This window comes from Ceratotherium simum, chromosome 12 (genome assembly GCF_057802395.1).
Source record: "Ceratotherium simum simum isolate JZ-2026a chromosome 12, ASM5780239v1, whole genome shotgun sequence".
Classification (NCBI taxonomy): Eukaryota; Metazoa; Chordata; class Mammalia; order Perissodactyla; family Rhinocerotidae; genus Ceratotherium; species Ceratotherium simum.
Genome location: NC_141911.1, coordinates 23,820,192 through 23,845,395, shown reverse-complemented (window position 1 = coordinate 23,845,395; position 25,204 = coordinate 23,820,192). Strand labels below are relative to the sequence as shown.

The 25,204-nt window shown below is 36.1% G+C and overlaps 1 protein-coding gene across 1 annotated transcript in view; it reads right to left on the bottom strand.

Annotated features, from left to right (window-relative positions):
• Nucleotides 1-25,204, bottom strand: part of NAF1 (nuclear assembly factor 1 ribonucleoprotein) — a 44,221-nt gene that overhangs the window by 13,993 nt on the left and 5,024 nt on the right. The window contains exons 3-4 of the mRNA XM_004442241.3: nt 8,107-8,200; nt 5,109-5,191 (exon numbers count right to left, since the gene is read on the bottom strand). Coding sequence (XP_004442298.2) covers nt 5,109-5,191; nt 8,107-8,200 — 177 coding nt within the window. The remainder of the gene's footprint in view (nt 1-5,108; nt 5,192-8,106; nt 8,201-25,204) is intronic.

Below are 25,204 nucleotides of genomic sequence, written 5' to 3'. Positions count from 1 at the left end.
TAAGTTACTTTCCAAATAGCTTGGGCCATTTTAAACCAACTGCATTGAAAGTACCTGTTTTATTACATCCTCAGTTCTTGCTTTTTGATACTAAATGTTTTCATTTTATGCTCTGTAGTATACCATTCAAGCTTTTATTAATTCTCAAAATGGCATAAAACAACTCACCTATCAGGGTACCAACATTCTGAAGATGTGATTACTCTAAAAATAGCTAGAAATGTACTTTGAATGGATTTAGATAAAAACAGTAGACCCCTTCCAACCAGAACTGCAAAGGATAGAAGGGATATACCGCAGCACAGCTCTCACTGGACTACATTACATACATTAAAGTGATATATCATCTTATTTGTCACTTTTTAAAAAGTCTTAAAAACAATTTGCATTTTGTTTTTAACTCCCTTGATGAATACAGACAAATTTGACTCTTTAAGTCTAGACAGGGATAAAAAATATCTTTAAAAAAACTTCCTAAGAAACCATTAGTACAAGGTACTAACAAATAATCATTGTTTGTGACCTGGTACATAAAGCTGTTTCCCAAGAACTTGTTTCCTGGACAGCATGATTCCATCTCCTAACTGTGAGAAATGATTTCACTAAAGAAATGCCTTAATAGCTTCAGGTTTATGCAGACTTGGTTTGAACTAAAATGTAAGTGAGATTCAAATTTCTGGATAAAATCAAAGCATACTTAGTTGCCTATTCTTAAGATCTGAAGAATTTATGAGCCACAGCTATAATAAAATCATTATCAAGTTTTAAGTAAAATAATACCCCATACAGCAGGTAACAGGTAGCTACATTATGAAATCAGTATACGGCATACACCAATACTAAGAGGTATTTACGGTCCTCCCTCAAATAGTCACAGGAATACATGACTGAGTTCACATAAGCAATTTAGCTACTTCAGAATTATAGAAAAGAAGGACTTAATGATATTTTAAACAACTATCAGCTTCAAAGTATAGATCTTAGACTGGCTAATACCTGAGAGCTAAACTGTGAACAGCAACTTTTGACAAAGTAGGGCTAAGACCAGCCCACTTCCTCTCACAGTTCCATTCAACTTTGAATCCTGCTCAGTCTTTCCACTTGACTTTGGGGATTTCGCAACTTCCATACTACCTCACTAGAGACAAAAGGAAAGGAAGAAATAGGCTGCAAGGACAGTGTAAGAAACAGAACTCAGGATAGTAATGTCTAAGATATTTACTTTAAGGTGGGCAAGTAGCTTTCTTTATACCTTAAATAATAGTGTATATTCTGTAGAAATACTCATATAAAAATTTAATCCACCTAACGTCTTATACTTGTCCTGTCATTTGAGAGGTGGTTTTCAAAGTGCCCTTCCACTTGGCTCTAGCTTATAATACTTACCGTCTCTTATTCCAAAGTAGTATCTTTCTGCTAAAAGACCTCAAAGGCTTCCTGTCACACAAAGGGAGCACAAACACACACCACTACCACCACATAGTACGGATATAGCATAGGGTCTGTTGGGAAGAAAACTGATAAGCAGGAAAGTACGAGGATGTCAGTCTCCCAAATTCTCATTCCACAGCATAGGCTGGGCTTAGATGTTCCGTTGGCAACACGGCAAAAAGTTCCAGCGGCTGGGGGCCTGCCTGAGTCAGGTGGCTGGACATGCACAGAGAGAGTTCCGAGAGAGAAGAAGCCACACTCTCCTCTCCTCTCCACACACACCATGTTACATATTTATGGGTTAGCCTAAGAGGGAATAGGTAACTACTAGTTTCTCTAGGTAACAAGAAACATATCACGGCATGTCCAGGCCCGGGAACAAGGCTGGAGGGCTGTGCATGTGGAGGGTCAAGATCTGCAGGCTGCTGCCCTGTGAACAGCCTTCAAAGGATGCCATTAGCCAAAGGCATTATTGTCTTTCCAGTTGAGCCAGCTTTTGGCTAAACTACCAAAGGAAGAAGGGGAGAAGTGAATTTTCACAGCCATCCAGAATGTCTCTTATCAATCACTTTATACTATTTTGACTTCCCATTAATAAAAATGAAAAAAATAAGAGTATTCTAATGCATTAGTTAAGTCAAATGATTATTTCCATCACTGTGTATATTACTATATCACAAGTTACTGAGGGAGGAAAAAAAAAAAACCACTGTATCAATAATTATATGGGACTTTAAGAAAATCATCACATACTACCAGCCAAGACTAATATAAAGTATTCTGTAAAAAAAGATCAATAAAAATTCCTACTCAACGATATTTGACACGGAAATAGATTTCATTGTTTTGGTTTATTAAAAGGTAAAACAAACAATAATAAAAACAAAATCTGCTCTAACAAATACTCAAAACTAAATGCAAAACAACCAACAAATTCATGTTATTAGGGATAACAGGTGGCATACGTTGGTCAATTTTTTTTAAATCTCCTGATACTAAAGCACTAAACATTAAAAATGGAATTTCATTTATCGTTTATCAAGAAGAATTAATCATTATTAGGATTAAAGGGGAAAAGGTAGAATACAAATCTGAGGTTGCCCTCCTTAAATCAGTGGGTAAGAGGGAGGGAGGTGGAAGGGAAATGAATCAGATAGACCAACTGGGCTGTAAACTCAAAAATTTTGTGATTTTTCAGTAAACAGGGATAATTCCACTTCCAGTTTCCACAGTATCAGCGACTTTAAAAAGATACACATAATATTTATCAGTATGGCTCATGATTATCGTTATTATTGAAGAGCAGAGGGAAAAGGATGTGCAATGGTCTGACAGTGAAGGTAAACTAATACAGAGTCTAGATGAGATATGTTAAGGATCTAAAATCGATTCAGGGCCTGGCCCTGTGGTGTAGTGGTTAAGTTCAGTGCGCTCTGCTTCGGCAGCCCAGGTTCATGGGTTCGGATCCTGGGCTCGGACATATACCACTCATCAGCCATGCTGTGGTGATGATCCACATACAAAATAGAGGAAGATGGCATGGATGCTAGCTCAAGGCTAACCTTCCTCAAGGAAAAAAAGAGGAAGATTGGCAACAGATATGAGCTCAGGGTGAATCTTCCTTAGCAAAAAATAAGTAAATAAATTGAATAAAATAAAATCGATTCAGTGTCATTTTCTGGCCACTGGTTTGTTTACCAGATAGTCTTAACCCTCCCTACTCCTGCCTTTATTTTAGGGAATCACTGCAAGGTGCTTAGATTTATAATCAAATATTTTTGAAAGACTTGTCACTTCCTGAATTTACAAAGCTTTCTATGTAAAATTTAGAAATAGATTTAATTTTTCCCTCTAGACATATGTCATATAGCTAAAGTTAGAGGCATAAATGTTACATTTTTATCTGACTCCTTTCAAAAACAAATGACAGAAGAGCTGAGTATTAACATTACTAGTCACAATTATAGGACTGAATATTCAAATGTATTCAGGATATAAGAAAAATGAGTTTAGAGGTTTTAAATTAGCAAAGTGTTCGGTATTTTGAAATTAAAATTGTCTAAGTTAGCTACTTAGAGAAAAAAGCAACTGTCGTGAAAATCATAAATAAAAGGAATCATGGAAATCATCAGTTTCAATTCATAGTCAAAAAATCAAGAAATATACTTCCCTTGCCTTTTCTCCCTTCTCCTCTTCTACTACTTTCTGAGGACAGCAAGAACTGTTTTGTTTTTGCACCTAGGCAGAATGTTGCTTTCTCCTAAAGAAGTATACCAATGGGCATGGAGAGCTACTCACAGCATAGTCATCCTCTCATTCCCATTCCTTTTCTCTCTCAACCTTCTTGGAGGTTAAGCCCCCTAATATATCTCTAACCCCTTATCAAGGCACTGGCAGTACCCATACTTGAAACAAAAGTATTAAGAACAGGTCTTTGAAAGGGAAAAGAGTACAGCATCATCCTTTAGACAATAAAAAGTCTTTCTTCCCCTCACAAACTTTCTCAAGAATTGTCAAAAAGTATTAGCTCTAGACTCCAATTAATCCTACCACTGCTTTGAAATCCTAAGTGACTCATTTTTCTTTGGTAAATTGGCCTGTCAACCTAAAAAAAACATACGTAGGTAGTGTAAGGTGCAGGACTCTGATAAAAACCTGATCTCTTTCTAATTTATGTTAGAATAGAATAGCAGGAAAAGGCAGAAAAAAGGGAAGGTTATGGGAACGACTCAATAATAGAGTTCAAAATACATGTTTTTTCTGTTTAAATATTAATTCTATCTCCTAGAACAAAAAAAGAAGCCAACTGTTACTTATCTGGGAAGAACTAAACCCAGAAAGTTGCTCCTTCAAAGATAGCAGTTGGCTGCTTCTTTGTTCGTTTTCAAATCAATACACATTTACTTAGCGCATATAATTTACAAAGGACTGTACTTTGTACAGTGTGGAATAATGAGGTAAATAAAACACTGTCCCTACTACCAGAAAAGGAACACTTGGTTTGTATTTTATTTTTGATCTTAGAAGGTTTTATATCCTCTGCTGACTGCTCAGAATTGTGCATCTGCTGGCTAAAATGTGTGGTCTTCCATATTAAGGATGGATATGTATGTTGTTCCACTAGTAACGTGTTAGAAGGGACCCAACCTCATGGTGAGTACTAAAGTACACGTATCCATCATTTCCCAAAATGTGCTCACAGTAATACTTGACTGCTAGCACTGAAATCTCTTTCCACTTAAAAAGATTCCAGTCTCAGCTTCCACCTGATGAAGCCGAAGTCTAAAAAGTTTTGAGAGCCACTATTCAAAGGGACTCACAAACCAAAAAAAGTTAAGAACTACTACTCTACGGAAAGTCTCCTGCACTCAACTGAGTACCTGAAGAATAGGGACCTGTGTCTTATTCAATATGTAGACCCACTGCCTAGCAAAGTACCTGACAAACATTAGGAAAAAAATCTATACACGTGTATTTAATGACAAGTAATAAGCAGTATTAAACCAATACACAGACAGACACGAAGTATTAAAGAAAATTAAGAATATATTAAAACTTGAGAGCTCTAGATTGCTCGCCTACTAAATTTAACTCTTTTTAGGACAGATAGGGAAAGCCAAAAAAACCAATCAACATAGAAACAGAATAATTTGTAAGATCTGAAATTTTTTACAAACCTTTCCTGCTGCCTGTCGATCACTTTGAAAAATTACAGTCTCCTCATTAACTGGAGGTAAGTTAGTCATAGATTCAATTATTACTGAAAAATGAAACAAAACAGATTATTTCAAGATTTAATCAGAAGATAACATGGAATTTAAATGGGAATTCAGGCTTTAATTCCAACATAATCTTAAATAAAATTTAAGGTGAAATAATAACCTCAGTAACTATTCCTCTTGGATAAACAAAGTCTACTTATTACCAAGTAGCACAGAAAAATAGATTCTACATATTTTTATTTAATACAAAAAGCTACAATTCTAAGAAAAAAAAATTAAAGTATAAAATCTCACAGAAAACTTGAATCACCCATTAAAAAGTCAACCAATTCCAGCTGTATACATTTCCTCAAGCAATTTTTACCCAAAAAAGTATAATCACAAAATTCCTTTTCTGTAAGAAATTAGTCTTCATTCTCACTCTAGAAATTCTTTTCTACAATGCACTGATTACTTACTGACATATAAAAAGTTAGACTTCACAAAAGCATCTTCCTCTGAACAGATGAAGAATGATAGAGCTCACAGTAATTTTTATCACTTTTCTTCTCAGAAAGCCAAGTGTTATCCCACTAGTCTAGCATAATCTCCAACTCTTGTAAGTGCCACAAATGTTAAACAACCAATCTACCTCAGCAAAGACAAAAAACACGTGCAACAGGTTCTTAGAAAATTAGAGCAAAAAGCAAGAACACTTTGTCACATTATACAGATAATGCCATGTCTACTTGAGAAACAAAATACAGTAGTTCAGATTATTAAAATTCATTCAAAAAATTTCAATTGTATCCCAATTAATTTCAACAGTCAGTGCTTCTAAGTTCTGAACATACATATAAGTAAACAGATCGTGGATCAACATTTTTTGAGTTAGATCTGCTTCTGGAATAATGATGATGATTATAGACTGATAATGATAATGCGCACTAACAGAATTCATTGTCACTCATCTCTCCTCCTTAACCTCTTTCCCAAAGAGTCAAATTACATGAAAATAAAAAATCACCTAATCCAATACCCTCATTTTATAGAAAGATGAAAAAACAAGACTCAAGAGATTAACGTTATCACCTGGCCAATTCGAGACCGAGTTATCACTAGAACCTAGATCCCTAGTTTTAATGCTCTTCTATAACAACACAACCACTGACTGTTTCCACAGCCTAAAAGACCCATTCTTTTATTATTATGATTCTAGGAGGCACACAGTTACAGGTAGTTGGGTACAAATAAATTTAGAGTTTGTACCATACACTGATAGAAATTTTCAAAGGCTATCAATACTAGGAAAGTATGTACTAGTACAAGATCCTTAATTTCATGAAATCTCTCCACTTCTACCTCGATGGATAATATCTAATTAGCCTCTTGTATTTTCCAAAGTAAAAACAAAAAAAAAGAAAGAAAAACAAACCAACATAAGTTCTAGAAGAATTGCAGAGTACAATGCCAAATCCTCTCTTTTCATCTTTGGATTCTAATTTGAATTCATTGATATTTTTTGCCTAATATACTAATATTTATTGTATTTTCTTTTTCGTAATTTGATCCAAACAATGTTAGATATTTTAGGCTTTCAAAACAGAGTGGCATGTGCTGATTTTGATTCATTCAATCTTAATTCCCACCAACTTGAGAATTTTGGTAGTCTATTAGGATGTGTTAGTCAAAACAGTATCTTGAAAAAACTAGTAAATGTAATGACTCGAGAATCATGTAGAGAGTTTTAATAACCGTGATTTTTGTAAAAAATATTTCACTTTAATCAGAATTTTGATTAATAAATTGCAAAAGTACAAAATTATATAAGTATTAGTTTTTTAAAATATTGATATGGGACTGCTAGAAAAAAGTCCAAAGATAAAGTCCCATTTCTACCAGTGACTCATTATACAACTCATCATAACAGCAAGTGACTTGAATTCTTCTGTCCTTTAAGTCCTGTAAACTAAGGGGGCTGTGCACAATCCAGGTCTTTTTCCCAGTTCCAAATCCTACGGATTTGTCAACGCTGAGTTCTAATCTCAGGTGCATCTTACTATGAGAGTTAATGGTAGCTACAGTAACTTCGAGGCCTTTCATATACCTACCTCACATCCTGGGGCTAAAAGAAATCTCTAATATCTAGTTCTCTTATAATCCAATAGCTTCCTATTTCATGCCATTAATATCAGTATTAAATCACAGAACTTTCTAATTTACATGTTTATAAAATAAAATCAAAGGCCGCAGGCAGAATAATCTACCCCCCTCGGAAAAAAAAAGATACCATACCCTAATCCCTGAACCTGGGAATATGTTACCTTACATTAAAAGAAAAAAAAAAAGACTTTGCAAATGTGATTAAGGTTACTTTGAGATGGGGAGATTATCCTGGATTATGCATATAGACCCAATCTAAGGAGTCTTTAAAAGCAGGGCTGTGGTCAGAGAGAGACGTGATGATGGAAGAAGGGTCAGAGAAAAGCTACATCATTTGCTTTGAGGATGAAGGAAAGAGGCCATGAGCCAAGGAATGCGGGCAGCCTCTAGAAGCTGGAAGGGGCAAAGAAATGGATTCTCCCCAGAGCCTCCAGAAAAGCACTGAGCCCTGATGCCCAGTGAGAATCATATCAGGTTTATGGTCCACAGAACTGTAAATAATAAATTTGTGTTGTTTTAAGCCACTAAACTTGTACTTATTTAACAGCAATAGAAAACAAATATACCAAACCAAAGAAAATGCTGAAGAAATATGTCAATAAAAGCAGACGTTCAATTTTGATAAAGACAATGTATTTATGGATTACTTATATAAGAAAAAACTGAATTTATCTGTTCAAACTTAATGACTATAAATGAAGTGTTGTTATATATTTCACAGAAAATTCACTAGTCATAAGGTCTTTGATTTGATTATTAGTGTATGTTTGGATATAAATGCTAATTTTCATTAATAAAATTACTTACATACCTAATTGTTCAATAATACTTGAAACCATCCCAAGGGGCTTTAATTCAATATCTTCAGGCAGAATAATAGTGAGTTCTTCAACAGAAGGTAGTTCCTATAATATAAAAAAACATTAATCTTCCTCCAGCTTCAAAAACTTAACTTTAAAAACAATGGGACATATTTTCATTTAAAGTGCTATACACATTTCTGAGAGGTAACAGTAAGTACTTAAGCCATCGCTTGATGTTATCCTTTTTAACGTTCGACAGCATTTCTCCCACCTCCAACATCTCCCCACCTAAGTGATGCAATAGGTCTAGCATCCTCACTTGAATCCAGCTAGACTAAGAACACAGACAAAAGTACCATTCTAGATTTTTTCAATCACACTTAAACAAGAACCAAAAACAAAAAGGAAAAAGCTATCATTAAGGAATCCAAGGTAAAGAAAAGAGACAATTCACCTAATAATTCCCAGAGACATTCTATTTGAAAAGAAATAATTCTACTGGTCACTATAAGAAGAGTTCTCTCTCTTAGTTGTCTCAATTTGGTTAATTAATTAATTGACTGTGATTAAATAGTTGAACAGAGAAGCAGCCATCTTTTCTGGGGCTGTGTGAAAGAGAGAAATATAAATGCCTGGCCTCTTCAGGAAAAAGTACAGAATTCCTGGAAACAGAATGTCGGCTTCAGCCCAGAAAAGCTGTGAAGGTGTTGCCTGGTATCTTCCCTCCCTAGTTTAAAAACCAAATTTCTTCACATCTAAAGCTTTCTCTTTTCTGACCCAGCTGCTAACTGTACTTCAGTCGCTATAGAAACTAGATACTGAAGTAGAGATGAAGTTGAAGAGAAATCTAAGAATAAAACTGACCTTAGGCTTTAAATTAAATCAACAGAGCTTTCTACTCTTGACGTTTGCCAAAACATCATAATTAACTCTGAGAAGGAAGCTTTTCCTTAAGGAGGCTTGAAAGCGCAAAGATCCTATAAATGGCATGTTAGGAGTTAGTTTGGGAGGAGAAAGATAACTTTTTGGAGAAATGTTGGAAAAGATGAAAAAACCTAAATAATACAGTATACCACAGATCAATGTATAATGGGTAGCCATTTTCCTCTACCAGGACTCAACCAAGGTTTTTTGTTTTTCGTTTTTGGGAGGAAGATTCACTCTGAGCTAACATCTGTTGCCAATATTCGTGTTTTTTTTGCTTGAGGAAAATTAGCCCTGAGCTAACATCTGTGTCAATCTTCCTCTGTTTTGCATGTGGGACACCACCACAGCACGGCTTGACGAGTGGTCTAGATCCACGGCCAGGATTCAAACCTGTGAACCCAGGCCGCTGATGCGGAGCACACTGGAGTTAACCACTATGCCTCGGGGCCGGCCCCTCAAAGTTTTTAACAAAATCATTTAACTAGAGTTAAAGCAGAACTTGCTTCTGGGAGATGTTATTTTCTGATCAAGGATTACTTATGAAGAGCCACACTAAGGCTTTCAACCAACTCAATGCAGAAGACTTACCTCTATATGGTTAGTGTGGCTGGTGTTGGAGGAAATGACTGTGTTTTATAAGCCAGAATTTTTCTGAGTACTTTTGGGGAGAGGACAACCACTTGTCATTTTATCGTATTAATTATGGAAAGCCTTTTCTTGGCAAGACAATGGTTTGAAAGTGGTCCAGTGTGTATCAGAATAGAGAAGGGAGTTCAGTTGTTAAAACAAACTAGTAAAGAACATGTGACACGGAATAGCCTTGTTTAAGAAGTTCTTAGCTAAAGAAACCCTACGCTCTGTTAAACATAAGACTGGAGAACTATAACGTCGGGGGACTGTAGACAGGAGGGTCTGAATAATATTTTAGACAGCAATTGTGACATGGGTCTCACACTGATTTTGGTTCTGAGAGTGGCACCTCTTATAAGTGATGAATGGCATTTTCTAAAGCAGAAGTATAGTGACAAAATCTACCAGCTTGCCTAACCAAATTACAGTAAGATCTAGAGCAAAAACTTGCATTACTTTTGGGCTCTTATAAAGCCCACTGGTTAAATAAAAACTCAGTAGCATTTAGGTAGAAGAAAGGGTAGGTAAGTCTCCAAAACAGGAAGTGCTGTTAGATCTTTTATAAAAACCTCTGAACTGGGCAGGAGGGCACACCACATATCATTAACACTTGGGACACAAAATCAATGTTATTCTCAAATAAATAAATGCTATTTGACCACAAAATGAAAGGCTCTTCGTTTTGTATTTTCTAATAGAAGGAATAAGGATCCATGCAATATAATTATGTTTTGGTATAAATCTAAACTCTGATAGTGTTTTGATTTTTTTTTAACTTTAAAGTATAAAAGTAATACATGTTCTTGTTTTTATTTTTTAATTTATTTAAATAATTTTTTATTGAGGTAACACTGGCTTATAACTATATAAGTTCCATGTGTACATCAGTATATTTGGATTTCTATATAGACTACATCCTGTTCATCACCCAAAGTTTAATTGCCATCCATCACCTACACACGTGCCCTTTTATCCCTTTTGCCCCCCCCTCCCCCTCTGGTAACCACCAATCTATTCTCTGTGTCTAAGTGTGTGTTTGTTGTTGTTATTGTTGTTTTATATTCCACATATGAGTGAAATCCTGCGGTACTTGGCTTTCTCGCTTTGACTTATTCCGCTTAGTATAAGGCCCTCAAGGTCAATCCATGTTGTTGCAAATGGCACGATTTCATATTTTTTATGGCTGAGTAGTACTCCATTGATGGGCACTTAGGTTGCTTCCAAGTCTTGGTTGTTGCGAATAATGCTGCAATGAACATAGGGGTACAAATATATTTTCGAATTAGTGTTTTCATGTTCTTTGGATAAATATCCACAAGTGGAATAGCTGGATCATATGGTAGTTCTATTTTCAATTTTTTGAGAAATCTCCATACTGTTTTCCATAGTGACTGCACCAGTTTACATTCCCACCAGCAGTATATGAGGGTTACCTTTTCTCCACATCTCCTCCAACACTTGTTATTTCTTGTCTTTGTAATAACAGCCATTCTGATGGGCGTGAGGTGATATCTCATTGTAGTTTGATTTGCATTTCCCTAATAATTAGTGATGCTGAACATCTTTTCATGTGCCTGTTGGCCATCTGTATATCTCTGTGGAAAAACATCTGTTCAGATCCTCTGCCCATCTTTTTGAGTTGTTTGTTGTTGAGTTGTATGAGTTCTTTATATATTTTGGATATTAACCCCTTATCAGATATATGATTTGCAAATATATATATGTGAAGATATATATCTTCTCCCAATTGGTAGGTTGTCTTTTCATTTTGTTGATGGTTTTTTTTTTGCTGTACAGAAGCTTTCTAGTTTGATGCAGTCTCGTTTGTTTATTTTTTCTTTTGTTTATTTTCCCTTGCCTGAGGAGACATGATATTCAAAAAGATACTGCTAAGTCTGATGTCAGAGACCATACTATCTATGTTTTCTTCTAAGAGTTTTATGGTTTCAGGTCTTACATTCAAGTTTTTAATCTATTTTGAGTTAATTTTGTGTATGGTGTAAGAGAATCATCTACTTTCATACTTTTACATGTGGCTGTCCAGTTTTCCCAACACCATTTACTGAAGACACTTTCCTTTCTCCATTGTGTGTTCTTCCCTGCAAGGTCAAAAATTAGCTGTCCATAGACGCGTGGGTTTATTTTTGGGCTCTCAATTCTGTTCCATGGATCTACAGGTCTGTTTTTGTGCCAGTTACCATGTTGTTGTGATTAGTATAGTTTTAGAGTATATTTTGAGATCAGGGAGTGTGATACTTCCAGCTTAGTTCTTTTTTTCTCAGGATTGCTTTGGCTATTTGGCATCTTTTGTTGTTCCACAGAAATATTTTGTTCTATTTCTGTGAAAAATGTTGTTGGGACTTTGATAGGGTTTGCACTGAATCTGTAGATTGCTTTAGAAAGTATGGACATTTTAACTATGTTAATTCTTCCAATCCATGAGCACAGAATATCTTTCCATTTCTTTGTGTCTTCTTTAAAAAAAGAAAAACTCACATAGTACAGAGCAATACAAAGTAAAAAGCAAAAATTCCCCTACCCTATTCCTTTTGACCTCCTAATTCCTCTCCATAGACAGCTGTTGTTAACAGTCCATCTTTCCAATACATTTACTATGCAGATATAAACTACATTTCTAGCTTTGAAATGTTTTACTTAAATAAAATATCCACATGGTACCACAAGCTATCGTTTTTACCTATCATATCTTGCACATCTTTCTATACCAAAACATAAATATCTAATTTTATTTAAACACTCTTACAGTATTCCACTGTATAGACATACTATAATTTAGTACACCAGTCACCTGATAAAATATTTATCTGGCTCTTTTTATTTTACCATTACACACAATGATACAACAAATATTCTTTTACATATATCCTTGTGTTACTCCTATGATAAATTCTTCCAAGTGGAAGTGCTAGATCCTAAGGAATAAACATTTTTAATTTTTACAGATACTGCCAAATTTCTTTTCAAAAAGTTTACGTCAATTTATACTTCCACAAACGATGTATGACAGATTTTCCTACATCCTTGCCATTACAGAGAAGCAAACTTTAAATCTTTGCCAGTCTAATAGGTCTAAAATAGTATATTGCTAATTTGAATTTCTTCATTAATCGGGAAGATTGAGCATCCTTTCACATCTGAATGTGTTTATGAATTGTTTGTATATTTTACACATTTTTCTTCTGGAGGGTTTATCTTTTTATTAATTTATATGAGAACTTTGGGTTTTTAAGAACATTTGCCTTTTATCAAATATGTAGTAAATATCCATATATTTCCTTACCTCCCAGCATGTTTTTAGCATTTAAGTTGTTTAATGAACTTTGGCATTTTAATTTTTATGTAGTCAAATATATCAATCTTTTCTTTCTTTTGGCTTTTGAGACTTGTGCCACATTTAGAAAGACCTTCCCTGTACCAAGATCACTTTTAAACTTCACTGATATTTTCACCATTTCTCTAGTTTCATCTTTAATAATTGCATATTTGGTCAATTTGTGATTTTATTCTTGTATAAAAGCAAGGCAGAGATTGGGTTTTTTTATCCAAAGTACTTGCCAGTTACCCCTATATGCTGTAGAATAGTTCATCTTTTCCCCTGCTGATCTGAAGAACAAATTTTAACATATACTAAATGTACCTATATATTTGGGGAAATTTTTTTTTTTTTTTGGTGAGGAAGATCAGCCCTGAGCTAACACCCAGGCTAATCCTCCTCTTTTTGTTGAGGAAGACCAGATCTGAGCTAACATCTATTGCCAATCCTCCTCCCTTTTTTTCCCCAAAGCCTCAGTAGATAGTTGTACGTCAGAGTTGCACATCCTTCTAGTTGCTGTATGTGGGACGTGGCCTCAGCATGGCCAGAGAAGTGGTGCGTCAGTGCGCGCCCGGGATCCGAACCCGGGCCACCAATAGTGGAGCACGCGCACTTAACCACTAAGCCACGGGGCCGGCCCTTGGGGAAATTTTTGTTCAGTTCTACTATCTATCTCAGTGTCAGTACTAAACTATTTTAACAACTGTGCCTTTCATAATATGTTTTAATATTTGGGAATAAGGGCTACTTCCCCTATCTACTCCATAAATATTTTCCCCTTTGGAATTTTTCTAGCTATTCTCACATTTATTTTACTAAACTTTAAAACCATTTTGTCATATTACTGTCGTTAGTAATGACTAAAACCACAATTAATTATAGTCATCTTCTTATAGGTCCTACATAATCCTTAGCCTATTTGAAGCTATTTTATACCTTATTTGCTATTATAAATTCATACTTATTTAATACCTTTTATTGCTATTATAAATAGTCTCTTCATAGGGTATTGTTTGAACACAAGAAAGCATGCTGAAATTTACGTCTAGTGATTTTCTTGTGTATTCACTATATTACTTTGTTTTCAAAAAATACGTCCTCCTCCTCCTTTTCAATATTAGTACATCATATTTTTTACTTTTCAAATGACATTGATGGGAATTTCCAGAATATCAAGTGTCAAACAATTGTGATGATAGTGGAGATGATGTCTGACTCTTTATTAGGAATGTTTTAAATGTTAAGCAAAATGATGCATTTTGATTGGAATTTCTTTTTAATAAGGTTAAGAAAGTATCCATCTATCCCTACTTGTGTTTTTTTTTTTTTTTTATAATTTTTATTTATTTTTTTTCCCCCCAAAGCCCCAGTAGATAGTTGTATGTCATAGTTGCACATCCTTCTAGTTGCTGTATGTGGGACGCGGCCTCAGCATGGCTGGAGAAGCAGTGTGTCAGTGCACACCCAGGATCCGAACCCGGTCCGCCAGCAGCAGAGCGTGCGCACTTAACCGCTAAGCCACGGGGCCGGCCCCCTACTTGTGTTTTTTTAATTCAGAAATGACTGTTGAACTTTATCAAATGCCTTTTCATCATCTTTTGCGATCATTATAACATAATTTTTTTATTGTAAGTTGAACAGGTGAGTCTACAGGGTCTGACGGAATCCTGATGTTCTGCTCCAAGAATGTCTATGAGACATCCAGCATGAGAAAGATAAGTGAAGATATACAAAGCCAGAATATTTGTAGTGAGGCAGGAGACTCACACTTGTCATCAAAAAGAGTCTGGCAGGCCCTCTTAATTCCTGTCTCTACCCTGTTTCTGACCCTGTTATGTATTAACAGAACGAAAAGTTTTGCCTACAGATGGGGAGGATCTCTGATCTCATGAAGAACTAAACTTAGGGAAAAAAACAGACACAGACACTGTTATCTGTGATCACCACCATACCTCTAGTTCTAGTCCAGTGATCCCATACCTTGTAACATAGGAACATATATTCAGTTTTCTGAGCATTCCTAAAAAAGGCCAACGAAGGCATTAAATTGCCTCTTGATAGTAACAAGCCTACCTATACAAGTGATGTGCATTCAAGCTCTATCCCAAATACTCTGCAGAACACAAAAGGTATATAAAGAACTAAATATTGTACATAAAACTTGTAACGAGATCAGTGAAATCAGACTAGTACGATTTGTACAGGTTGAGTTCACTAACTGAAACCAGCCTTGTACAATTTCAGGTTAAGAGCCTGTTATGGAATTTGCCTTTGAAAGTCCAGTCAAGTCAGGCAGTATATTTGCTTTGAAAATGGCAGGCATTTTGGGGATTGAATCAAGGGAGAAAGCACGTATTTGTTCCTTTTAAATGAGCATGCTAGGAGATAGGAGGAACAAAGGGGGAAACAAACCTCCCCAAGACCCTCAACAAGAAATCACCCAAGGAATGTGCTTTCCATGAAGAATTTTGGCAAGTTTGAAGAGGCAAAACTTGAGATGGTTCAAAGTGAAAAGTTTCTTGGCTTGCCATGTCAGACCAGGCAATATAAGATCTTGTCTTGATGTCTGGATATCAAATGTTACCTTCCCTTCCCTAACCACTAAATCTAAGGTACTGGACCACCACCAAGCCTAGTCACTCTTTATCAAATTATCCTGCTGCTATTCTTTCTTGTAAACACATCACTGTCTAACATCCTATTTGTTTACTTGCTTGAAGTCCATTTCCCTAGCTAGACAATAAATCCAACAACAACCAGAACCTGTCTGCCTTGCTCATTGCTATAGCACTCAGAATGATGACTCGCACATAGCAGGTGCTTAGTCTCAGCAGTCCAAGCTAAACAAAAATCTCAGAAGAGGTCATAGTCTTTTTCAGTGAGAGTAAAATTCAGATAATAAAAATATAATTTCTAGAATGCAAAAGAGAATCCTCAAGGAATAAAATAAAGGACCTCAACCCAACCTTCTCAAAAAGAAAGGAAAAAAGGCAAGCTCCCAAGGAGGCTTCATTGCCCGGGATTGATGTGTAGATACCTCAGGTGGACAGGAGCAAATATTATTACAATTACCGGATTAACACTTGGCTCCCTGATAACACAGCAGCTGCCCCTGGTTAGATAATGAATAAATCTGCTCATTCTCATAATCTCCTTTAGGGAAATAAAAATCGATTACTTTGCTTTTCCATGAGTAAGGAAAGGATGTATAGGTATGACAGACAAGAGAAAGAGAAACACACAGACACACTCAAATAAGGAAAAAAAAATGGCCAAAACACATAGGAAAGGTCACTACCATTTTGACAGTGCACATAGGATACAAAGAATCAGAAGTAAAAGGCAAACTGACAAACTAAGAAATTGAAAGTAGAGGTGATGAAGGAAACCTGGGATAGAAAGACCTTCTTCATTATATAATAAGCAAAAACCAAGTGTACTGAAAATAAAAGACAAGAAGGCTATTTACTGCATGTTAGGAAGATTCAAGTATGAGCCTGGATTACCACACAGCCCGCATGGAAAGATGGATAAGTGAGTAGGAAAGACTCCTTTTATTCTGCTTATCCAACACTAGACACTAACTATATTTAGTTATTTAAATTTGATTAGTTAAAATTAAATACAATTTAAAATGCAGCCTTTAGTTACGCTAGCCACATTTCGAGAGCTCCATAGCTACTATATTAAGACAGCATGGATATAGAACATTTCTATCATTGCATGAAGATCTACTGGACAGCACTGCTTTATATTCTCATACATCCAAAGAGCCCTCCATTACAAAACATATACCCAGGTAGTAATAGCACCAATCTATTTTCAGCCATTAATACAGGCATAATTTTAAGACCACATTATAACAGCATGTACCATATTACTGTGAAGTCTTAATGCTAACCTGAATACTCCACTTGGGAAATGAGGATTTGTGATATATCTCCATTTCCATCATTCTTATTTCCCAAAATTAAAAAGAAACTAAAAACCTGTTTTGGATGTATAGTATCTGCAACTAGAGATAAATATCTATATTATCATTTAAATAAAATTAATATTATGTTTATTGACTCAAAATCAAAGAAGAGTAAAAACAGTTTTTCTGGACATATTTATTCAAAACTTCTATATGTAATAACAAAGAGTAGGCAAGGAAAGGAAGAAAAATATTTCATTCATATCATCAGCAAAAGAAAAGGGCCACATGGAAATAAAAATCCCCAGGCACATCACAGCTTCTGGCAAATGAACTACTGAAATTCAACATACTAAATAAATTCAATCATTTATTTCCTACACACTCTACAGTTCCAAGTCAAAGGCTCCATTAAACGGCAATACGGTCCAAGCAAATACAATTTAAGAAAGCTTACATTAGATGATACAATCATCATTTACCATGACAAAATATGCTACATTATTCATAAGCCAAAGAGTCAGGAGGTTCAAATGATCAAATTCCAATGTTGCTATGCACGTCTCCAGAAGTACTAAAAACAGAGCAGCCTGGAATATACCTGTTACTAGTTCTAAATTTGCTCCTCCCCACTTATTCTACCTTAGGCAAGTCACCTTCTTTCTGGGTATCAGTTTTCTTACTTATAAATAGTGAGGAAACTAAGTAAAAGTTCTGAATAGTTCATACAAACGGCTAACAATACAATTAAAAAATAGTTTAACTGCATGTAATCAAAAAGATAGCACATTAATACAGAAATTACATACCAGAGTCAAACAAAAGAACTATGATACTGGATAATAGATACAGCCATGGCATTAAAGAAATGCAAGGTCCTAACCACACTTCCGAAATATCCCCGAAAGAGCAAAGATTGTCTGTGTTATAAGAAACTTATCATATTCTTATTCTCGAATATTGGTATGACCTATAAGGTTGCCTAGATAAGCAAAGTATTCAAATGAGTAGCACATAACATTAAAAGTCCACCCTATTAAAAATTAAACTGCAAATATACCAGTTAAAAAATGGGTCTCTAAGACTTCCAGCACAAAAAGGGAAATGGGTCAAAAATGGCCCTCTGAGAAGATGACATTCATACTTTACAATACCCTTGACTTCCCTAGCTCTTAGAAGCTTATTACTGGGCAAGAAAAAAAAAAAAAAATCAGTTATTTGATGATCTTCTGAGGCAAAATTATCTAAAGAAACCTTATTTGGGTTTTCACTCACAAATATAGGAAAAAGGTAGCAGAGGGTCGCGGGAAAGGAATCAAACATTCCAAATGGCAACTAATCCTTTTTGTTAGTTTGGGGAGAATTTAAAAAGTGAGGAAAGTGGAATGAAATTATCTGACCACTTTTCTCATACTACCCAAGAACAGAGGACATGCATGTGGTAGCCAATTACCTGATGCTATTAGGTGAGCCTTCAGTTTTCAGATATGGTGGGAAAGTAGGATCCAATCCCTGGAGTACTGAGAGCCATGATTGGAAACTTTTGTTTCCCTATAGCTGGTAAAACATATTGGAAAAAAGAATGAATTAGGTCTGTACACTGTGTGTCAACTATGACCACATATAACATCTAGTCTAATTCATCAATTTCTCCAGGGAAATTACTTTTACAACATTCCATGGAACTCAGCTATTTCTTTAGCCATCACCAATAAGCACTAATTGCCCTTATTAATTACTTTATTGTATATGACACTTAGATTCAGACTAGCCCTTAAATATTTTCACCTAAAAAATGAAAGTCAACACTTCTTTGAAGTGTCCTTATATTTTTCTTTTTTAACAAATATAATGTTCTTATCACGTTTTTCTCTAAAAATACTGTCACAGAAACAAAGCTCATAAGAATACCTTCAAAAGTTGACTCACATAAATATAAAAGTAAAATAAACTTATAATCCATCTCAATAAGAAAAAACTTTCAAAACTTTCAGCAATGAATATAACTCTAAGCACTATCTTTTATGTTAACTGAGGAGTCCATACTTCATCAAATCTAAGACACGGATTTTATATACCATGAAGATAAAAGCACTGCCAAATAATTGTAGTCCCAACTTTTTGGAAATGTTAAAAGGTGAAATAAGTGTCCATTGTAGAACTGACAAGATTAGCTGTAAGGATGATAAATGAACGAATGAAAAAAGAAACATTCCCTGAGCCCCCTATCATGTAAGCAACACTAGAAATACAACTGTCATGCAACAGACTCGGTCCTTTCATTGGGACAGTCCATATTCTCACCTGCCACCTTTCCATATATATCCTATCCATCTTCCAATCTAAGTCCAAGCCATGACACCTTCCTTGACCACTGCAGTGCCAATTATCTCCCCTTCCATCAATCCTACAGCTTCTTATGCCCGGTACCACTCACATGGCATTCAATCATTAACTCGCTGGTGCTACTTTGCTTTCAGCATAAGCATGTATGCTCACTCTGTAGCTCGATTCCTCTTTAACAGACATTCGTCTTTATCCTCTAAAGCAACCAGAACTCACCTATTAAAATCTACTGGTGAATGGAGAAATCTAATAAATGGAATGTTTCTGTGTAATCATAATCATATATATGTATATATACAGGACATATATGTATACCCTACTGAAGAAAACATTTGAAGTTTAAGGGATCATACGTGCTTGATATAAGCTTTATTGAAATACCTTTGTACAATAAAGCACAAAATTTTAATTTTTTAAAAAAGCTGAGTGCTATTTTTGAAGAGCACCAAGTATTAATGAAAAACTATCTCCTTTCAAGTATATAAGCCATTTCTTAAATACCAGGCATTTTGAGAAGAATGTTAATAAGTGCCATCAGTACTCTAAGATACAATGTAATGATTCCAAATATATCTAGAGTCATGAAAGGTTTAAGTTGAAAGAGGCCTGCATTTAGGACAAAACTTATAAACCAAGTTGGACCTTGAAAACAACATAGTCAGTCAAAGATTATTAAGTGCAAACCAAGACGCAATACAACTTCATAAATGGTGGGAAATAAAAAGGTATGAAATACGCCACAGTAACTTCTGACCACTTGAGGTGGCCCAGCTATTTCCATATCCTCACGTTAGAATGTTTTATGATTATGTCTCTGCACTGCTAGAATCAGAGGGAGAATATAGTGTACTCAACCTAACTACAAAGCGCATTTGTTTTACAATATAATGGAGGCAGTCTCCAAATTATGAAGGTAAATTTACCAAGAGATGCTTGCAAGCATTAAATTTTTTTCTTTGTCGTGCTACATTATGTGTATACATACACATTATTATCCCTATCGCAGTATTATCCATTTTCTATCCCCATAAGCACTGTAATCATAACTTCTAAATGTTATATAAAAAAACTCGGGTTTTCAGAAGAGAAAACATTGCGCACTATGTTGAATTCATTTCTGATTAAGACTTTGAAATATCACAATCCCATAAATGTTTTTATGATTCCAAATTTTTAATTACATCTGATTTATGTGAATGAAGAGTTCAGGGCATAAATTGCTGAGAAAATTTTTCAAAAAGAACCTAATTTTCCAATTCATTAAAACACTGAATAGGGCCGGCCCCGTGGCTTAGCGGTTAAGTGCGTGCTCTCCGCTGCCGGCGGCCCGGGTTCGGATCCCGGGTGCGCACCGAGGCACCACTCCTCCAGCCATGCTGAGGCCGCATCCCACATACAGCAACTAGAAGGATGTGCAGCTATGACAGACAACTATGTACTGGGGCTTTGGGGGAAAAATAAATAAATAAAATCTTTAAAAAAAAAAAAAAAGAAAACACTGAATAAACTCTATGTGGTCTAATGGAGTTCCAAAGTTGTAATATATATGCTGCTTTACATTTACTGTGTAGGTTATATATAAACCTTCTCAGCATTAAAGAAAGGTGTATGTTTAAAAGAATAATTCCACTTGGTTAAATTTAAAATCATATGCTACATAATTGTGACATTATGAAAAGAACCAATTAGGACCAATTGGTCCTTTTCAATACCTCTATGACTGACCAAATCCCTCCTTTTTTTTCTCTTCCCCTCATCCCCTTTTTTTAAATCAAGTTATAACCATATCTTGTCATCCCAAGGAATCACTGCAACTCTCTAAGGGTTTAATTCTAAAAGGACAATCTCAAGGTTACTTCACTGTAGCTCCTATACATTTAAATTGAAGATCTGCCATAGTTAATTGTTAGATCTCCAGGATCTAACTTTCTAACAATGGAAAAGATTTAAAAAGCTATACTCAGGGAGGCGACATTCCTGCTTGACAAACAGACTAAATGGAGGTAAAAATTAAGCTCAGCATGCCTGAATGACAATAGGAAACGGCCTAGAATATGAGACACTCTATACAGAGGTGGGACACAAAACCGGGTTAAACTGGGCATGTTTATGTTCTAGAGATCTCTAAACATCCAGCACAAATTAGTATTAACTCACCCATTTTAATTTATTTATACTTTTAGCAAAGACAACATGGATAGAATATTTCATTAATTTTCTTCAGAATTTCATTAGGAAATTAAATTAATAGACTTCATAGAGCAAACAGCTCCATGCACAATCCCTGCTGCCTAAGAGGATGTTCCAGTAGGCCCGACAAAACAAAACGGCACATTCACCACCACCCAGAGCTGGTTGTAACAAAAGAGGGGACACTTCCCAGGAAGAGCGGATTGTCATTTTCCAAAAAAAAACCAATCTAAGCCAGGTAATAGGAATGTCCCAAAAGTCAGCAAAGAAGTATAACACTATTAGCCAGTTCATGGGGGAGCTGAGAGTAGAAGATACTATATTTAGAGCCAGGGACACAGAAATCCATGTACAAGCTAGAATTAAAAAGATGAATCTACAGGTAAACAGAGGAAGTCAGTCAGTAAAGAAAGAATAAAATGACACAGAGAGAGAACTATGAGAATGTCATAGAAAGAAACAGCATGGCCATCCTCAACAGCCACCTTAATCCCCAATGGCCTTCCTATCCAAGTAAGTTTATGGTAAATCTCCCTTCTCTTGAGGTAATTTGAAAGTTCTGTTGCAACCACAAGAGCCCAACCTAAGTCATATGTGATAACTGCTTCCAAGTATTGCCCTTTTGCCCTCTAGAGAGGATAACTATTTTTACTGTCTGAACAGCATCCCCTTCTGAAATGGATATAAGCCTCCCTTTCCTGTGACAGAGAATTCATCCCTTGTGGTCTGTATGCAGTTGATACACCCAACCCTCACCCTCCTCAAAACACACACACATTCTTAGGGGCCAGCCTGGTGACGCAATAGTTAAGTTCACATGCTCTGCTTTGAGGGCCCAGGGTTCGCAGGTTCAGATCCCGGGTGCGGACTTATGCACCGCTTATCAAGCCATGCTGTGGCAGGTGGCCCACATATAAAGTACAGGAAGATGGGCACAGATGTTAACCCAGGGCCAATCTTCCTCAGCAAAAAGAGGAGGATTGGCATCGGATGTTAGCTCAGGGCTAATCTTCCTCACCAAAAAGAAAACACACACACACATTCAGGCTCCCTTTCTGTCAACCGGCTCTTATACACTCCTACCCTCATACTCACCCATGTGCTTTCTCTCAAGCATGCACTTTCCTACAGACTCCTCATACAAACCGGCGTGACTGTGACTCATGCCCAAGCAATCCAAATACTCACTCCACTAGCCTCAATAATTTGTTCAGGCCTGCGTCCAGGCCCCAGGGAAACCAGTAAAAGTGATTTTCATACAGTATCAGTGGCCAAACTGGCAGCCCCACGGAGAAACACCTACTGAGAAACAAAGAGGCAGAGTCCTAAAGATACTGAGTACTTGTAGCCATACCATCCTTGGTATTCAGGGCCAAGTCATTCTCTTCCCCTGAACTTCAGGGTTGAAGTCCTGAAGGAGTCTTAATACACTCTTTCAGAGCCCTAAGTCAAAGATTTAGGGCAAACCAAGGAACTCATTCCTTTACGTATCTGTAGCAGCAGAATGGTCTAAAGGACTAGGACCATCTAATAAGTTTACTTCCTAATCGTGTAAATATAAAGTGAACAGCTAGTAAAGAATGCAAAGTTGAAAAATAAAGACTACAATTACCTCTTCCATCCTTCCCAAAGATCCCTCAGAAGCAACACAAAAAGGAACAGACCAGCCCAGGGCTTTAAGTTTTAAAAGCTAAAATACCTTCCCAGCAAAAACGTAATTTTCTGATATGAGCCAAACATACACTCACACAATTCAACAGGACTTCCAGCAATTAAATTTACTTGCCTCTGCTTTTATTTACTCTCTCTCCACTAGACGCTATGAGAGCAGAAACTGGATGGGTCTTGTTTACAGTACCTAGCACGTATGAAGCGTGCTGTAATTGTTTAAGAATGACTGAATGTAAGATGCCTGTTCACTCACTCACTCTACAATCATCTATTACTGTGGACTGAGAACCCATTATCTGGATAGCACTCTACTGGGCACTATGAGAGCACGAACAGATATGAACTCAGTCCTCAAGAACATGGTTCTTGGCCTCTTTGTGGACATGGATCCTTTTTGACTTTCTGATGAAAATATGGGCAGTCTATCCAGAAAAACACCTAAACAAATAGACTAAGATTTTGCATTAAATTTCAAGGGATTCCCAAGAATTCCAGATCTAGTAAGACAAATAAGGAAACAACACACATACATATACAAAAGTACTGGGATCCTTTATTTGTTGATTTCTATACTCTGAAAGAGAACTTAAGTAGAAAGGTGATCAAGATACAGGGAAGAGACCAAACAAGCCTGTCAATACTTTCAGAAAATAATCATAAGTTAGGAGAGCCTTTGTGTAAAAAGACCACTGAGAGATATCAATGTCTGTAGCATGAAAACATGAATCACTGATGAAGCTGCATAAAAATCCAAGAGTTTTCAATACATGAAGCATAAGTGAGACAGGAAATTTCTTATTACAAGTAGGGCAGAGAAAAAGAAATAATATTGGTAGAAATTGGTGAAAAAGTGCCCAACTAGTCTAGGCTTTTAAAATTTTTTTCAAACTTTGCATTAAACTATTTCATTGACGGGCTGGCCTGGTGGCATAGTGGTTAAGCTCGCCCGCTCTGCTTTGGTGGCCCAGGGTTCACGTATTCAGATCCAGGGCATGGACCTACATACACACCGCTCATCAAGCTGTGCTGTGGCAGCGTCCCACATACAAAATAGAGGAAGACTGGCACAGACGTTAGCTCAGGGACCATCTTCCTCATCAAAAAAAAAACAAAAACAAAAACTATTTCATTGATTTAAGTGTAATTGTAATTAGTGATCATTACATTTTTAAAAAGCATTAACAACAACTAAAGTACATGTGGGAGCAGGGAGAATAAACATGTGGCAATATAAACTATATTCTGAAATTCTAAGACTTTCCTCTCAGGTCACGAGGTTTCAACCAGACTACCATCATCCTCCTAGGGATAGCTTAAGAGGAAATAACCACACAAGAGTTAACTTTACAAACCAAACCTATCAAGTCCCAATAAATAACATTCTACAATAAAGAAGTTTTCTCCAAATGTCATAATAAAAATACTCCAAACACTTCAAGTAAACAGGAATCCTAAAAAGCTCAACCCATCTAATTTCACTTTCTATTTCTCTAAATGTAATCAATTAAAACAAAAAGATTCCAGGGCCGGCCCAGTGGCGCAGCAGTTAAGTGCGCACGCTCCACTTTAGCAGCCGAGGGTTTGCAGGTTCAGATCCTGGGCGCGCACCGACACACTGCTTGTCAAGCCATGCTGTGGCAGAGTCCCACATAAAGTAGAGGAAGATGGGCACAGATGTCAGCCCAGGGCCAATCTTCCTCAGCAAAAAGAGGAGGACTGGCATCAGATGTTAGCTCAGGGCTGATCTTCCTCACAAAAAAAAAAAAAGATTTCAATTGTTATTGAGCAAAATTTTCCGACTTGTGGGCCAAAATAAAAGTTGTAAATCTTTATACAATCTTTAGGAAAACTAAAAAACAGAAGGCAGCAAGCTAAATTTGATGCCTCAGCAAGAACAACTATCAAATGTTAGAGTTAGAAGCAACCTTAGAAATTATTCAGACAATCCTCTCTTCTACTTAAGAAAGACAAGGCATGGCAAAAGTATGTCCAATAAAAAGTCGAGAATAGTCTTCAAATTTATGGAGCAGATGTAGGCCAAATGAGATCAATATTAGTACCATAACATATCTTAGAACAAGCAAATTAAGTT